Source organism: Mytilus trossulus, chromosome 8, assembly GCF_036588685.1.
Source record: "Mytilus trossulus isolate FHL-02 chromosome 8, PNRI_Mtr1.1.1.hap1, whole genome shotgun sequence".
NCBI lineage: Eukaryota > Metazoa > Mollusca > Bivalvia > Mytilida > Mytilidae > Mytilus > Mytilus trossulus.
In genome coordinates this window covers 3,654,673-3,674,375 of record NC_086380.1, presented here as the reverse complement: position 1 = coordinate 3,674,375, position 19,703 = coordinate 3,654,673, and the positions used below count along the sequence as shown (strand labels likewise).

The window sequence follows — 19,703 nt, the reverse complement described above, 5'->3', positions numbered from 1 at the left end:
CCAAAGGCATTGGATAATTGCTATTTATGTGTCATTTGCACCATGCGATGCGCCGACGTATAGTCATCAATGTGCTGATGGATCGTCGTATGATGTAGATGTAGATGTAGATGTAGTCATTTTAGACTTTTGGTTGTTTAACTTAGTTAATGTTGAATAATTTATAAGGAATAATAATAAACTGGTTTAATGCCATATATACAAATCATCATAATGTTAGGGCTTATCAACTACAATATGATGATTATAACAAATAAATGCTTTTTGTCTCCCCTGAAACAAAAGTCACAGACTTTATTGCAAAAGAAGACTAAGGCATTGGCACTATTAAAGTTGTGATTAGAATACACAGGCAAGACATATCACTGTGCTAAAATTTTAGGAGAAAATTCTTTACAAATATCGAAGGTTAATAAAATTGAGAATGGAAATGGGGAATGTGTCAGAGAGACAACAACCCGACCATAGAAAAAAACAACAGCAGAAGGTCACCAACAATTCTTCAATTGTCACTTAAATTGTTGCATTTTGCATATATAATTGCTACAGATTTTTGTTACTCTAAAACAAGCTGTTAACTTTACTCATGCACAGTGTAACTCAGAATCAGGAATGCACGATTTTGTATAATTTCCTTTATTCTCATTTGTGGCTATGCTTAGCATCAAAGTAAAAGGGAGTAACACATTTAATGGTAATGTTATTTAAACAAACACATTGCCTTTATTAGTTTTGTTGGGTACCCCATTACTACCCTCCTTTATTGTAAGCCAAAAAGTGATATAGCAGGCAGGGTTGGGGGATAAATACAGCCCAAACTGTACTAGCTGTTTCAGGTGACATGACAATTGTTCTCAACATCTTAGTTAATCTATCTGACTTACAATTTTAACAGACTGTAATAATGTAGATTTAAAATTGAACAAACTGAGAGACCCAATTTATTCTTTTTTGATACATGTACTTTTTGCATCTACATTCTATCTAATGAATGATAAATTTTGTATATTAACAATCAAAATACACTTAAGTTCTTAGAGGTGCATTGTATAACTTCACTTTGATTAAATAGTTCTAAAGATGTTTTTAATTTCCTTTTACATATTATATCAATAATATGCTAGTTTAACACTTGGTTGAACATAATCCAAATATGCAACTGTGTTTTTCATTGATTTTAATATGTTTTATGCAAATTAATAAGTTAAGTGTGACCTGGTTCTGTTTTATGTTGATGCACATTAAAATTGCAGATTTTGTATGAACTTATATGTAAAATATTTTAAATCGCTTGCTTTCATTCAAATCTGCCTACAATATGATGTTGAATATTTCAGTTCTTTTTACATGTATATTTTGTGGAATTTATTGTACAAAGGTTTTAAATTCTTCTACATGTATGGATCATTTATCAGAAGACAAATTTATAAGAAATGAATTCATACTCCAACCATGCTACATACAAAATTTTTGCCCTTTTTTTACACGAATTAATAGTCAAAAGTTTGACCTAGTTCTATTTTATAATAATGCACATTAAAAATACAGATTAGGCATGACTTAATATGTAAAATATTGTTATTGCTTTTCTTTATTCACATTTGACTATAAAGTGGATTATTTCGGTACTAAATACAAGAATTTTATAGTAGGATTTATAGTTGATTTAGTATTAGACATATGCATTAGACATGTATTTAACCGCAACCATGCTTTTTGGGCCATCAAAATTGTAACGATCGTACAGTCCATGTCATTGATCTTTACAATTAGGATCTTTAACTCTTGGAGTGATTTGATTTGATTTGATTTTTTTTTTTTTTTTAATTTAATTTTTTGAACGAGGTTGTAACACTTGTTAGTAGTTATGTATATTTATAAAAAAAATAACATTATTATGAATTCCAGTTCCCTGACCACGGGGGGGTCTCAACATGGGATTTTGGGTACAGGTGTGCAGCTGGGATTTTAAAAACACCCCCCATTCATATATTGAATAATTGTGAAATCCCTACCTATAGATATAGGAAGATGTGGTGTGAGTGCCAATGAGACAACTCTCCATCCAAATAACAATTTAAAAATTAAACCATTATAGGTTAAAGTACGGCCTTCAACACGGAGCCTTGGCTCACACCGAACAACAAGCTATAAAGGGCCCCAAAATTACTAGTGTAAAACCATTCAAACGGGAAAACCAACGGTCTAATCTATATAAACAAAACGAGAAACGAGAAACACGTATATATTACATAAACAAACGACAACTACTGTACATCAGATTCCTGACTTAGGACAGGTGCAAACATTTGCAGCAGGATTAAACGTTTTAATGGGCCCAAATCTTCTCCCTTTTTCTGAAACAATAGCATAACATCACAACATATAAAAACATACGATAAAATATCAATTAGCAGACTTAACTCAATCAAAAAACGTATGATTACACAAAGAACGAATAAATTTGATCTGCGATATCTGAAAGAATGCAAATGCACAGTTAATTAAATATTAGAGACAAACAGTCATGACCAAAAGGCTATCAAATAAATTCAAACACACTGAGAAATATTTAACCAATCAATGTTCACTTTAGAAAAAAACCGTTTTTTTATAATCTTGAAGTTTATACAAATGTTGTAAGAATAAGTATTTCACAGCGAAATCATAACCCATTCATATATGTATCAGCTCAAATAGTACCTATATGCATATACAATCTTATTATACATCAAAAACACTACCTATTGATATATTTCCTCGGTAAAATTGCACCCCATTGATATATTTGACGGATCAAAAAAGGGACCCATTCCAGCGGCACATATGTCTATACCTTTATATAGGAAGAGACCCCCCCCCCCGTGTCCCTGACGCAGCAGAATTTAATTTGATTGTTAATCGTCTCCTTATTTATCCTAAAAGTGCAAAAAATTACATTGCATTGTGGGAGATTGTCATATTTCCATGATGGTTAAAAAGTCATTAGGAATGACAAACACAAATTATATCATTTCCTGAGAAAGTGCTGTAAGAAATATTAAAACTTGGGTTGCACACATCTAAATGTGTAGGACTTCTGTCGTCTGCAAAATTTCGAAAAAAAATGTCAATTTAAAAATAAATAAAAAACATAGTAAACAAAAAATTTTTTTTAATCTCACTGACTCACTGTTTTCCCCAAACTGCAATTTCATATTGGAATAAAAACCAAGATCCGAGTCATAAAACTAGATCAGTTTTCTGTAAACATTTACACTCTACACTGTATAGGTTGTCTTGTTTGTTTACTTTTATAGTAAATGAAGTGCCAAAAAAACTTCATTATATACCAATGAAATTTAATTTTCCAGTAGGTCTTGTCAGATTAAACTATTGACATTCCTGAAATAAGGAATACAGATTGACATGATTCCTGGGGTGTTAAAACTTTGGTCCATTACGTTTAATAAAAAAAAGACTGCTGCACATAGAATTGACACTTTACAGATAAATATTTGGTAGTTCCTTTACACTTTTAAAGGGGGTCTCATTTGGGGGTTCTGACCCCGGATCCTGCTTACTGTTTTGTCAGATTCCTGTATCCCGCTTACACTATGTAAGTAAGCAATTCTAATTTTTTGGTTATTTCCCGTGTCCCCCTGCACTTTATTTCCCATTTTCACTGCACAAAAATTTGATTTTCACGTGTCACGCTTATAAAAAATCGGCAATCCCGCATCACGCTTAGACCCCAATGAGACCCACTTTTAAAGCTGCCATGTATAAATTGTGTTTTTCATTCATGTCTCTTGTATTTTGTATTATGTAGAAATGCTGCCAAATTGAATAAAAGTTAATTTCAGATGGGATACACTACAATATGTGAAAAAAAAAGTTTGTGTTACATCCAGATTGTCACCTAATAAAAAGGTCTTGAGAGGTTTAATGTAAAAAGTGAACGGCTAATGTTTTAAAGTACCTGCAGCTATAAATTAGATGAAATATTTTATAATTATATTTAATACCTTTTCTGAGACAATAAAAACTAGAGGCTCTCAAGAGCCTGTATCGCTCACCTGATTCTACTTGGGTTTTTGAAATCATATAAAAAAATATAAAATTTGGCTAAAAGTGACAACACAACCTCATTTATAAGAAAAGGAACATGTTTAATTTCATTCAAAAGTCCCCCACTGGCGGCCATCTTGGATGACGGATCGGCTACAAAGTAACAACACTTGGTCAGCACCTCATAAGGAACATTCATGCCATGTTTGGTTTTATTCCATTCAGTGGTTCTCTAAAAGAAGTCATTTGTATGCATTTCCCATAGGGTCCTATGTTAAACTAAGTTCCCTGCTGGCGGCCATCTTGGATGATGGATCAGCTACAAAGTAACAACACTTGGTCAGCACCACATAAGGAACATTCATGCCATGTTTGGTTTCATTCCATTCAGTGGTTCACTAGAAGAAGTGATTTGTATGCATTTCCAATAGGGTCCTATGTTAAACTAAGTCCCCCGCTGGCTGCCTTCTTGGATAATGGATCAGCTACAAAGTAACAACACTTGGTCAGCACTCCATAAGGAACATTCATGCTATGTTTGGTTTCATTCCATTTAGTGGTTCTCTAGAAGAAGTCATTTGTATGCATTTCCCATAGGGTCCTATGTTAAACTAAGTCCCCCGCTGGCGGCCATCTTGGATGATGGATCGGCTAAAAAGTAACAACACTTGGTCAGCATCCCATAAGGAACATTCATGCTATGTTTGGTTTTATTCCATTCAGTGGTTCTCTAAAAGAAGTCATTTGTATGCATTTCCCATAGGGTCCTATGTTAAACTAAGTCCCCGGCTGGCGGCTATCTTGGATGATGGATCAGCAACAAAGTAACAACACTTGGTCAGCACCTCATAAGGAACATTCATGCCATGTTTGGTTTCATTCCATTCAGTGGTTCTCTAAAAGAAGTCATTTGTATGCATTTCCCATAGGGTCCTATGTTAAACTAAGTCCCCCGCTGGCGGCCATCTTGGATGATGGATCGGCTACAAAGTAACAACACTTGGTCAGCACCCCATAAGGAACATTCATGCTATGTTTGGTTTTATTCCATTCAGTGGTTCTCTAAAAGAAGTCATTTGTATGCATTTCCCATAGGGTCCTGTGTTAAACTAAGTCCCCTGCTGGCGGCCATCTTTGATGATGGATCGGCTACAAAGTAACAACACTTGGTCAGCACCACATAAGGAACATTCATGCCATGTTTGGTTTCATTCCATTCAGTGGTTCACTAAAAGAAGTCATTTGTATGCATTTCCAATAGGGTGCTATGTTAAACTAAGTCCCCGCTGGTGGCCATCTTGGATAATGGATCGGCTACAAAGTAACAACACTTGGTCAGCACTCCATAAGGAATGAATATTCATGCTATGTTTGGTTTCATTCCATTTAGTGGTTCTCTAGAAGAAGTCATTTGTATGCATTTCCCATAGGGTCCTATGTTAAACTAAGTCCCCCGCTGGCGGCCATCTTGGATGATGGATCGGCTACAAAGTAACAACACTTGGTCAGCACCCCATTAGGATAATTCATGCTATGTTTGGTTTTATTCCATTCAGTGGTTCTCTAAAAGAAGTCATTTGTATGCATTTCCCATAGGGTCCTATGTTAAACTAAGTCCCCGGCTGGCGGCCATCTTGGATGATGGATCGGCAACAAAGTAACAACACTTGGTCAGCACCTCATAAGGAACATTCATGCCATGTTTGGTTTCATTCCATTCAATGGTTCTCTAAAAGAAGTCATTTGTATGCATTTCCCATAGTGTCCTATGTTAAACTAAGTCCCCCGCTGGCGGCCATCTTGGATGATGGATCGGCTACAAAGTAACAACACTTGGTCAGCACCTCATAAGGAACATTCATGCCATGTTTGGTTCCATTCCATTCAGTGGTTCTCTAGAAGAAGTTCAAAATGTAAATTGTTAACGACGACGACGACGGACGACGACGACGACGGACGACGGACGCCAAGTGGTGAGAAAAGCTCACTTGGCCCTTCGGGCCAGGTGAGCTAAAAAAGTGTTTAAAGACGTACATTGTATTTGTTGAAACATTGGGGAGTTTATGGTGACGTTTTGTTGAAATTGTTTTCATGTGGCTTTGACGTAAATATGGGAACATTTTAATTCCAAGTGATTGATATATTTGGTTGGGCTTGAGGAGATAGATTATGTTTGTGTAAGGTTTTACCAAAGAAGATATTATGCATACACAGTGTGATACTTATACAGAAATGATTTGTCACATTTTATTTAAACTATTTGGTTCAGTATAAACAAACTGCAAGTCATACAAATGATATAGGGAAATCATGTCTTGTAACAACTCCCAATCTTGAAGACGGCTGTTTATATATATACAGTGAGCCTGAGTTGTTAATTTCTGTGTCATTTGGTCTCTTTTTAAGTGTTGTCTTATTGGTAATCATATCATCTTTTTTGAAATTAATCAAAGTTTGTGAAATAGTCAGCAGGTTCCATTTAGTTTAGAGTCTAGAGTTGAATCCATGACAACACCAAGACTTTTAATTTTTTTTGCTGCACGCTTTTAAGCTCTTTGTATAAAAAAAATAAAGATTTTTTACTATGAATAACAAAGACTTGTTTACATCCTAGTTCACTGGTCTTTTGGTAGATAGCTGTCTCATTGGCAGTCATACCATATCTCCTTATTTTAATAAAGACATGTTTCTATGGATAATTGCTATGTGTTAGGCTATAAACATCAATCTAGGGATGTTAGTCTGGTAGAAATGATGTTTGATATTCATATCATGGATGTAGGACAATAAGCTGCACTCTAAAGTGCTGTAGAGTGTGCATTTTTTTTCTGGCTGCTTGAACAGCAGACTTGTAACATTGGTATTATTTTCATCTCTGAGTTAATCATGTGAATTTTAGGAGTTTAAGGGTATGAGTCTTGACTGGTTAAAAGCAAGGTGTCAGAACTATATTGTATCAGTTTCTCTGTAACACGTTTTCTTGTGAACTTGTTACATTGTGAGCTAGCATACTAGACATCAAAGTGATAATTGATTTAAACATTGTTCATAATATAATGTAACAACTTGGCCTCTTTATGGTTGACAGGTAACCATCTATTTTCATCCATTTGTCCATCCATCTACCTTTTATTTATCATACCCCCGCTTTACAAAAGGGGGGGTATACTGTTTTACCTCTGTCTGTTAGTCCTTCTGTCTGATACCGTGTGATACGTTTTCAGATTGATCACTTGACAACTTCCTGTTTACCGAACACTTGTATGATTTAACACATGATAGCCAAGTTGAAAATTTTCGTCTCATTTTTCTCAGGAACTACAATACAAGGATTTCTGAAATTTGGTTTCAGGATTTATATAAGTCAGCTATACCGTGTGATGCGTTTTCAGATTCATCCCTCGACAACTTCCTGTTTACCGAAACACTTGCATATTTTTACACTATTAATATTATCCACTTGCGGTGGGGTTATCATCAGTCAGTGAGCAGTAGCTCGCAGTTTCACTTGTTTGTCCATCATAACTTGGATAGGTTTTCTATTATTTATGATTAGATTAAAACAAATAAATAAGTAGTTTTTATACGACCGCAAAATTTGAAAAAAATTTCGTCGTATATTTCTATCACGTTGGCGTCGTTGTCTGCGTCGTCGTCGTCGCCTGAATACTTTTAGTTTTCGCACTCTAACTTTAGTAAAAGTGGATAGAAATCAATGAAATTTAAACACAATGTTTATGACCACAAAAGGAAGGTTGGTATTGATTTTGGGAGTTTAGGTCCCAACAGTTTAGGAATTTGGGGCCAAAAAGGGACCCAAATAAGCATTTTTCTTGGTTTTTGCACCAAAACGTTAGTATAAGTAAATAGAAATCTATGAAATTTAAACACAAGGTTTATGACCATAAAAGGAAGGTTGGTATAGATTTTGGGAGTTTTGGTCCCAACAGTTTAGGAAAAAGGGGCCCAAAGGGTCCAAAATTAAAATTGGTTTGATTTCATCAAAATTGAATAATTGGGGTTCTTTGATATGCCGATTCTAACTGTGTATGTAGATATTTAACTTTTGGTCCCGTTTTCAAATTGGTCTACATTAAGGTCCAAAGGGTACTAAATTAAACTTAGTTTGATTTTGACAAAAAATGAATCGGTTGGGTTCTTTGGTATGCTGAATCTAAAAATGTACTTAGATTCTTGATTATTGGCCCAGTTTTCAAGTTGGTCCAAATCGGGGTCCAAAATTAAACTTTGTTTGATTTCATCAAAAATTGAATAAATGGGGTTCTTTGATATGCCAAATCTAACTGTGTATGTAGATTCTTCATTTTTGGTCCTGTTTTCAAATTGGTCTACATTAAAGTCCAAAGGGTCCAAAATTAAACTTAGTTTGATTTTAACAAAAACTGAAATCTTGGGGTTCTTTGATATGCTGAATCCAAACATCATGAACATGTACTTAGATTTTTGATTATGTGCCCAGTTTTCAAGTTGGTCAAAATCAGGATCTAAAATTATTATATTAAGCATTGTGCAATAGCAAGTCTTTTCAATTGCACAGTATTGCACAATGGCAAGAAATATCTAATTGCACAATATTGTGAAATAGCATTTTTTTTTTAATTAGAGTTATCTTTCTTTGTCCAGAATAGTAAGCAAGAAATATCTAATTGCAAGAATTTTTTTTAATTGGAGTTATCTTTCTTTGTCCAGAATCAACTTAAATCTTTGTTATATACAATATACAATGTATATTCACTTTTTACTACCAACAGATAAATTAAAATAATCTTTACCATTCAGTGATAACAAGCAGTTTATTTTACATCTTAATATTTTATGATGTATTTAAATGAGTAGTTATTGTTGCAAACTCCATTAGAAATTTTAATTGAGATTAGTTTTGGAATAAGGGAAAGGAGATGTGATTAAAAAAATTGGGTTCAATGTTCTCATTTGAAATTTCATAAATAAAAAATAAAAATAAAATGTCTTCAAACATTTTTTTGAGAGGATTAATATTCAACAGCATAGTGAATTGCTCTAAGAGAAAACAAAAATTTTAAGTTCATTAGAACACATTCATTCTGTGTCAGAAACCTATGCTGTGTCAACTATTTAATCACAATCCAAATTTAGAGCTGAATCCAGCTTGAATGTTGTGTCCATACTTGCCCCAACTGTTCAGGGTTCAACCTCTGCGGTCGTATAAAGCTATGCCCTGCGGAGCATCTGGTTAGTGAATGTCACCAATCATAAAATGTGTTTACTTCTTAACAATCCATATAAAAGATTTAACACCCACATTTAAATTGGCCTTTGGATGTTTTCTGTCTTTTGTTGGGTTGTTGTCTCTTTGACACATGTTCCACTCTCTTCTCTAAATAATAGGAACATGACACTGTGAGGTAATTTGTGTGATTGGTTTGTACTCCTTGAATAGACCGCTGAATTTCTACTAATACATGTATCCGAAAATGAACTTTTGAATGAAATAAAATGTAAATATTATGATCATTATTGAAGTGTTGTAGTGACGACTGTATCATATGCATTTTACATAGTTGTACTGAATATATTCACATGATTGACATGTTTATCCAAAATAATGTCTTTGAAACATGTATGTTTTAGTGATCTATTTGATAGTTTCTTGAACAGACATATATATTAGAACATAAACAAACAATAGCATACGAAATAAAAATGTGACAGACATTTTCCAAATGATTAAAGGTTTTCAAATCCAAGCCATTAAGATATATAAAGGATGTCTTCAAAAAGTGATTTGTATATTTACAATATTCTCAGGTCTGTGTAGTAATATGTACCTGGGTATTATTGGACATTAAGACATTTTCCCAATATAAACAAGTTCAGTGAATAATATTTATTTGGTAAAATTTGAATCTTATTGTGAATTTACACTTTCATAATTTTTATGTGGCTTCATACAATTGTAGTGAAGATGTTATCATAAATATATTTATGGTAAGTTTTATTTTATATTATATGATAAAGATGTGATATTGACATTTTGATTTGTTTTTATTTCAGCATTTGAGTTACGAAGGAAACCAGTGGTTCATCAATTTGTTGATAGCTGTTTGAGGATAAATGGTGTCAAAAGGGACATAACTCTAGATTGTACAGCTCAACAAGATTACAGCGGAGTTGACAGTAAAGACGAATTAAGAAAATTGGTATGGAATTTTATTTTGAATTGCAATTTATTTTTTACTACCTGCCATTTATTCTAATCGCCAAATTAAAAATTTTGACAAATGAAAAAAAAGCCTGGGAGATATGTAGAATGGTTAGAAGCTCTTTGACCACAAAGTGACATAAAAAATATCTAAATTTATCTGAAGTCAACATTGCCTGAGGAAGTTTAATCCTTAGTTTGTTAATAAATTTTTATTTATCAACATAATTTTTTTTAAATTCCATTTGAAATGCTTTATTGAATTTCAGATGTCAACATTTTTAGGCATATAGATTATCAGGTCCAAACTATCTATTGACGTTCACTCTTTTTTATACATTTGAAAACCCATTCAGATTTTCAAATAATAAAAGGTATATCAATGTTTTGACAAATGCAATCCAAATTCATTTTATCAATTAAACCATGAGTCAAAATTTTCTGAAAGACAACAATGAAATTGAAAAGAAAGTGTCATTGAAGATGTGATGATTTTTATTGTTGACAATAGATATATATATATATTTTATTTACAAAATACTTATCTAAGGAATCAGTTGTGACACCGAATATGTAGAAATTACAAATTAACATGCAACCGAGTGATTTATGGCGTGGATGAACATATTAATTTCCCGTCAAAGCAACACTACACTTACTAACACTAATCTAGCATTGATTGTAAAAGATATCGTAAGTTTGGCAAGAAATTGACAAAGGTGTGAAATTGGAGAAATAAATTGAGACCCATTTGAACATATAATTGTTCGAAATTAACTTCAATGTTTGTTTTATGATATTAATCAGATATTGACAGCCTTGATAAATGTTTATTTCACAATGAGGCACTGAGACTGATGGTACCTTGTATAATCTCTGACAGGGAACCATTGTCAGAGGTTACCAGTGTTGGTCCTTTTCAAAGTAAACATTGATAGTACATGTATGACAGATGACTTTCATTTTAATCAAAAGTTATTTTTAGGTTGTTGAATCTTAATGAAAGTGTCGCCCTTCATTTATAAATACATGCAGTGCTTAAAATAAAAGTTTATTGATGGAGGGTTTAAATGTCCTATGTTTTATGTCTAATATAGCAATTATGAATTAAAAGCCTGTTATACTATAAGATTTACTGTTAATAATTTAAGTTAATTACTTTTAGCCTCATTGCGTTCAATTAAAAAAAAAAGAGTAAATTTAGACTATGAAAATAAAAGGGCTCAAAATAAGGTTGAGAATGAGAATTAAAACTTTTTGATGACTTTTTTTTTTACTAGTTTTACTTTGTTTGATTTCTGTCTAAATGAATTATTCTAACATGACGTCCTTCAAACGCTTTGAGTACACACTCGTGGTAAAATATGAATATATTGCATTGGCTGTTCCGATCGTACCCCCATGTCATATGTTTTTTATGAATGAAGTACACAGCTTCATAGAATGCTGACGTAATGATTTAAGCATTTTACGGGAAAATACACGCTTCTGGTTTCGAAAATAATCACAACAAGGAAATGTAAACAGAGGATGATAAAATGTGGTATAAGCCCAATTTTTATCCATAGAAGACATATATATAGTAAATTATCATTAAAATTCATCAAAATCTAACTAAATATGTAATTGTAATTATTTTGATCATGCCACCTATTCTGTTTGTTCCATTCTATTACGCCAATCTAAAAGTGCGTTGATTTATGGGAACGGCAAATATTTGCCTCCACCTAGAGGGCTTAGATTCAAAAGAATTGCTGTTTTTGTCCTATTAGAATCGAAATAATTCATGGGGGCTTGAATATATCTAGATTTTACCACGGGTTGTCCCTTTATGCTGATATTTTACCCCTCACTAGCGCTCAGGGTAAAATATTCGTCATAAAGGGCCAACCCGTGGTAAAATCATAATATATTCAATCCCCCATGAATTATTTCTTAATTAACCTTCATCTTTTTCAAAATGGATAGCTATAGCTAGTTAACCATTTATATCCACCAGTAGTCAAACTGTCTTGTTTAATGACTGTTCACTCAACTGTTGGATATTTTCAAAAAAGAATATCTTGCAGTGTTGTTTGTACCTTTTATGGGTGTACACTTTGAATGCTGAGGGATATTGACCATTCTATGGATTATTTCTGCTTTGCATTGCATAGAAATTAAAGTGATACTTTTTACTATCCCTTTTACATGTGGCAGAAAAAATTGTAATTGGTTTAAAAATTGCATTGTATTATCTATAAGAATAATGCATGCAACTATGAGCTAGAAGCAATTTAAGCACTTAAAAGTACATGTAGTTAAATATTAGTCAATATTTTTCTTGTTGAGATATTCCATTCACAAGCTAACTAGGAGGTCTGATCACGTTAAACACAGCACTTGACAATCTATATATAAAACAAAAAGGTGTTAAGAACAAGGATTAAAATTATGAGCAAATAAGATGTTTATTTTGTTATGTTCTTTATATATATTGAACTTGTACAATACAACAAGAAGCTCTGAAAATTCTTTGTGTAAATATCATAAGGACATTTTATGGGGTAATACTGACAAGTGTTTTTCTACTGTTTTGTAAATAAATTGCTTTGTGAGTTTACATTGAATGGCATAAATTTGCAGTTTCGACTTCAAGATTATTTTTTTTACTCGTTTTATGTTCATGTTTTCCAATGATTTAAGCCACATTATTGAAAATTATGGTTTTTTTTTTCCAAAAAGAATAGATTTTTCAAGATAAATCGCAAATAAAGGTGGTATCTAACACTTTAACTAAAATTACTTTGACCCTTTGACAAAAATATAAGAATTTCAAAAAATTTGAACCAACTGTTTAATCAGAAAAATTACACTGGTTATATAGCAGTTTGACAAACACTTATTTTGATCATTGAGAAGCTTAATATTCCCTTATAAACACAATGTCATTAAAATGTTCTGCTGATTTTACAGAGTTATCTCCTTGTAGTGTTAGGTACCACCTTAACTGCTTCTTGAATTTCAGTTAGAAAGTTCATCTCACCCATTGAAATGTATCAACCTGGTTTACTGGTGAAATGATGCATCAGATTATGCACAGAGTATGTTAGTTCGAGTCCTGCACAAAATGACAGGTGTGTTTGACTCTTGATGACTAGGTTGTCAGTTTTCCTGCTAAAGGTTGATGGAATTCTTGGGTCAATCTGGCCTCCCTCAATAAAATCTGGCCCCCAAGAGATAGTCTGCAATAGCACTCTGAAAAAAGCAGCAAAAAAACACACCCTACTATATACATAATAGTCAACAGTTGATATTATTATTCACATAAAAAAAATATTGAATGAAATGATATGAACTGCATTAGTTTAAAGTGGTACGATATTTCTAAATTTTTGTACAGAAGATTTTTAGGAAAGCCTTGTAGCTTGACATTTATCATATCTTCATTTTAAATGTTTTAAACTTCAAATTGATATTTCAATGTAAGAACTTGGTTCCATTTCTTTAATCGGGACTTGTGTAATTCCACCCTATGTTACACAATAGACAAGTTAATTATTTTATTACGTAACTAATTTGACCAATTTTAGTCTTCATAAAAGAACATTTATATCTTTTAAGATATATACCGTTTTAAATAATTAGTTTTCATTTATTTCGTCATGGGAGTAATTGCCTTCAAATTTTGTCAACTGACTATTCACCGTTATGACTATAATCCCTGTTGATTATACAGGGTTTACATAGATAGTTATTATCAAAACCCTGGCATGCTATTCACTATAATAATGAAAGGCCGTGTTTACTTTTTGTCGGAAATTCCTTTCATGTATTGGACTAGCATATCGTTAAAGAATCAATCCAAGATTTATCAATATATTTATTTTTCGTTAGGCCAATTTATTACATATATAGATAGATAGAGCCGAGTTTCAACAGAATGAAAACATGGATGTGTCTCGGATAATTTATTTTTCATATTGGATATCGAGTCATTTTTCTGTCTCATCATGAATTAAGAAGTTTTTAATTTTCGTACAGGACAGTGTAGATTACGATAACCTTTAATAAGAAGAGGGATTTTGTGCTGATTGACATGATACACGACATTCAGATAGCAATTAATATTTCTCAGGAAGAATCGTAGAATGTTTTGGACAGTATATTGAATAGCCTTGTAACAGTTATATCAATTTTGAATTCTTTTGAATAACTTTAATTCGGCTATTTACACAATGTTTAAATCCTTACAAGTAAATATTTTGAGTGGGGGTAAATACCGTTTCAAACTAATTTTGCTGGAGGTCATGTGACAGTTAAATAAAAAAGAAAATTACAGTATCATAGACATTAAATATAAACGACATGGATTCTCTTATATTTATAACTGATTTAAAACTTCGTAATATATGGATATAGTTATGGGAATATTTCATAACCGTTGACACCTGGAATATTTAAATGTTGAATTGTTCTTCAATGGAGATTCATTTGAAATTATAAAAACGTATGCTATGTTTGTCAGTTACATGCATCGTAAATTAAGTGTGGATATGCCTACGGAACCACGATCACATCTTCTGTGGTCACGGTCACAGAGTCTGATCAGTACAAAGGTAAGGAACTTATGATTGAATTTTTTTTCTTTGAAAAATGTGCCATAAAAGTCTGAATATCAAAGTATTGAAAGTCTCATGGTTTAGAAATTTAGTGAACTGACCGAAATATGAAATTTTGGGGACCCTTTTATGTCTAGAAATAATGTTAAGTTGCCACTCACAGTCATGTAAATTAGAAGTTTCTTTATTATATTATTTACAGACGAAAGACAATTATCTTGAATTAAGTGTAAAGAATATTTAAATTGTTCTAATAGAGGAATTCTGAATTTTCTGTTGGTCTTAGTGATTGGGGTTTAATTCAAACTATTATAATTAATGGAGGAAGCCAAAATTTACAATATACACTTATATCCTAACCAAATGCAATTGTTTTCAACAGCAACTGCTAACTGCAGGAAGACTAATTTTGGTACCCATGAAGGCTTTTTAATTGAATTCTGCTAAATATATTTTATTAAAAATTACCATTTGGAGAAGAAAAAAAGGAAATGACACCTGTGTTTATGAATAAGCTTACATAATGTAAACCACAGGTGTAAAAATAGAATATACCTGCCAATTGATCTCCACATTCTTTAATGTTTTTAATAGATTACAGATTATAAACATTGGTCCTAGTCAGATCAATATCTTCTATGTGTTGAAACAATTTTCCACTACAACAGCTTCATAACTTTAATGAAATTTTCCCCTTTATTGACTAATATATGGAGATTGATTTTCCACCTTTACACCTAAAACAAGTGTTTTGCCTTACTTATTGTTTTTACTAGAATAAATTTGTGATAGTATAGACATTGATAACAGGAGGGTTTTTTGGGCTTGGATATGTGAATTAGATTAAATTGGTACACAAAAGGTCTTTTTTATGGTTGAATGGTCCATATTTATCTTCTTTAGGAAATGAAGGGTAAATAAGGACCTCGTGGTTCAGCTAAAACAAAATCCTTTAATCAATCTCTTATAAGCTCGAGATCTAAATTTTGGTAGAAGGATCTTTTTGAAGATTTTCCTCAATATCTGTATTAGTTTAGAACACCAGTTTATTAAACTTTATTCATTAAATTAATACTCCCTTTAAAATTGGACTATAATCTTCACAAAAGATTCATGAGAACAAAAACTTGGCTGTGGTGTTAATTGCAGAAATATGTGTTATGCTTTCTTACTAACAAAAATAGAAACTTTCAAAACCAAACAGCTGTTTTTTTGCTCTTTGGTGAGTAGTTGTCTCTTTGACACATTCCTTTTCCATTTTCAATTTTACTACACATATAATAAATATATAAAGGCTGTACAAAGCATTAAAAGTGCACCAACAACAAATAAGATTATAAACTCAGTTTCCATTTCTTCCTGTTGTTGTCCAATAACATAAGTCAAAGTTTTTAGTGCACTTATTCAGGTTGAACAAAAAGCAAAAAAAGACCAAATAACATAAATGCCTATTTAACATTCATAAACACGGTCCCCTGTTTATCAATGAACTAAACAAGCACCGAAGTGCAGAAACCATAAAATTAAACATGTTTGGTACAAACAAGGATTTGTATAGTAATAATACAAATTCTTGGTACAAATCAGTCTGGATTAACCGCAATATTTTTTTAGTTCTAATTCTATGAAGTATTTGTGGTATTAATGTTACGATGTCTCTTTTCAGCTTACACAGACCAATGATTACGAAGAGAAGAAGCAGATTCGATTAGCATTACGACAGCTGCGACAAAGAGATAGAGGTAATTTTATTGACATCAATATATATATAAAAAAAAAAAATGGTGAACAATGTTTTCCCGGCTTTTATAGCATCTTGTTGTTTTATAGAGAAATTTTGGTTGGATAAAAGCATTATATTTAGCCAGTCTGTCTCAAGGTGGTATTAAGTAGCCAGAAATAAACAAAGAATCATTCTCTATTTTGGAAGCAGTAAAAAGTTTGCCCATGTTAAAAGTGTTTACCCATAAACCATGAAAAATTTTGTGTCCTGTTTTATTTACAATTTGCTTACAAAATTTTAAAATTTCATATACCACTTAATTTAAGAATTTCAAAATGATATATATTTATTAACAGTCTCAGTTCTATAAACAGAGTTCCTATAAAATGTTTGCTGTAGTTTTATTTTTTGCTTTTAAACTCTAACCTCAAATGTAGTAAAAGTAAAACTGTGCATGAAAAAAAAAGTCAGAAAATATTATAGAGAAAGTTAAACAACTGATAAGATATTATTTTTATCCATTTTAAAATTTTAAGATGTATAGTGTACATACAAGTTCCTGTTTTTAATTACTTTTTAGTTTTATCCTATTCTAACTCTGTTACTATTATTTAAATTTTAACTAGTAGATAAGATTTTAAATAACGCAATTTTAAAAATAAACAAAATTTTTAAATGTGGTGACCCTGCAGATAGGGTTGACTTCCTGAAGAAGAAGAAGAAGAAGAAGAAGATACAAGTTTAAGTCATTAATTATTTAAAAAAAAATCATAAACACAACGATACAATACAGTCATTAGAAAAAGAGTGACTCAAGTCACTGATACAAATTACTTTCCTATTGAAACTTAAGCAGTCTGTATATCTATCAAGTCGTCATACTGATAGTTTTGTTGGGAGGATTAAAATTTTGTATAGAATCAGACTTCTTATAAGGGTAACTTACAGATAATCTGACAATGTTGTCGGGACAGGTTCACATCATGATAGATGACGATTTCTGACTGTCTCGTTAAAAATACTTCGACTGTTTCATAGAAAACAAAATGTTTGCAAAATAAGGTGAACTTTTTTACTGTTTTTCATGTGAACACCAAATGAATAAATTACAACTTAAATTGCATTATATGCTTCACTCTAACTTAATAATGAAATTTTCACAAATAGTGTTCTTTAATTGGGTGCAATGAGATTTTTAGGGTAAGTAGCGCCAAATTGTTTATATTAAAATTAAAGTTATTTAAGATTTGTTTTAAATTTCATTAGAACTGCATAAAAATATTAGTATTGAAGATATTTGTGTGAATTATTGAAATGAAAAAGAATTAAGTTTAGTATGAGAGGTGGTATTTTTACTGAACAAATTTCATTCTTTTTAAGACTTGTTAAATTGCAATTCTTTAGTTATCTCAAACAGTATATCTGTTCTCAAATACTCAAATCAAATTCCAGAACTTTACGTCATTGTAATTTCTAACACGATTTTAAATCTCCCTTATTATGGGGCAGATTTTCTTTTTTGACTTTAACATGGATTTAATAACTCTTTCTTTGGTCAAATATTTAATTAAGAAATCAGGTTGAATCTTTATTTTGACAATATATGTACATATATATATAGTTCAGTTGTAGACCATAGTTTGGTATCGTAATCTGATATTAAAATTGGTCCTTGAAGAAATATTTGCGCAACACCTTCTTTCAAATCTAGATATTTGTCTTGACTCTATGGTTTAGACACTTAACATTTTCATGCTCAATTTACAAGTTAATGTAAATATGATTTAATAAATTCAGCCTGTCATATTAAATTTCTATGATATTTGACCTTGATATTGGACAATTCTAGATTGACTTAGTCAGCATAATCACTACAGTTATTCCTTGGCTGAGGTTTCTTGGTTGAACTTTATTGACTATAAATGCAAATGGTATTTTGCTTCAGTTTTGATTTCTGTTTTGCCTATTTCTATTTTTTCAATTTTGTGGATGCCTATTTTTTATTTTTATTCATGACAACCGGGTTGACCCAAGCAAACATCTCCTTCTTGCAATAATTGGGGTAGAAAATATCTCTTGCTTGTGATTTACTAATTTTTTATGGTGATGACATTGTCAACTTTGGATTTAGTAATACATTTTGTGTACAACCAAAATTTAAAAAGAAAAAAAGTGCTTGCCTATCAAAATTCAATGATTTCATACCTTCAGATTACATAAGGTTTCCTCTCTATCTTACCAGGTGCTAGCTGTATTAGGACATTTTTTGTACTTTATAATGAGAAAGTTGATTGAATAAAGGCTCAAAGGAGTCTTTCATCAATGAGAGGAAATTCATTGCTGTTTGAAAATCTTCCAAGATCAGCTGCCAAAAATTTTCCAATTTAATAAAATTACATAAATAATCGATGTTGATTTAGAGTAGAAATATCTTGAAACAGTTTATCCATTTAAAGCACATGGACAATTTATGGATCAATTTCTGATGCAGGGAGGACTTAAACTTTGCTTTATTGTTTCATTTAAGGTAATTTTTGTTGACAAAGGCCTCATAAGTGATCATAAAATTGGCGAATTCAAAGATGATCATAAATATTCTTTGATGGGTTTTTATAAATCGTTAGAAATTTTGATAGGTTTATATTTTGTGGAAGGTGTAGGAATATAAAGAAAAAATGTAAGTTATAATGTATTTTTCTTTTGTAATATTTATTTTCATTTGCATTTTTTATAAAAAAATATCTTCTGATTAAAACAATGAAGCATAAATTTAACTTGTAGCAATGTTTATTAAAGGCATGAATAATAAATGTTAAGACTTTTGTACAAAAACTTGCAGCAGCCTGACACTGCAAGATTAACTTGTTTGGTGCAAGTTGTAACAATGTTGTTGCAGAATAATGTAATACCAGTAGACCCTATGCATAAAATATTTCTCATCAAATATGAAATATTCTAAAGAAACATTAAAAAATGTGGCTGCAACATGGTCATATTTGACCTGCGACCTTGAGACCTTGAAACTTTGTCCCATAGGATAGTACCTGTGACCTTCAAACAAAAATCTAAACCAAAAAGATTAGGGAAATTATGAGACATAAGTAATTGGCTTAACTTCTGATACAGT

The 19,703-nt window shown here is 31.6% G+C and overlaps 1 protein-coding gene across 13 annotated transcripts in view; it reads left to right on the top strand.

Moving 5' to 3' along the window:
- LOC134728137 (muscle M-line assembly protein unc-89-like) overlaps window positions 1–19,703 on the top strand; it is a 158,454-nt gene that overhangs the window by 39,310 nt on the left and 99,441 nt on the right. For all 13 annotated transcript variants that reach the window (XM_063592587.1, XM_063592588.1, XM_063592581.1 and 10 more), the window contains 2 exons: window positions 10,105–10,250; window positions 16,520–16,595. In XM_063592587.1, the coding sequence (XP_063448657.1) occupies window positions 10,105–10,250; window positions 16,520–16,595 (222 nt within the window). The remainder of the gene's footprint in view (window positions 1–10,104; window positions 10,251–16,519; window positions 16,596–19,703) is intronic.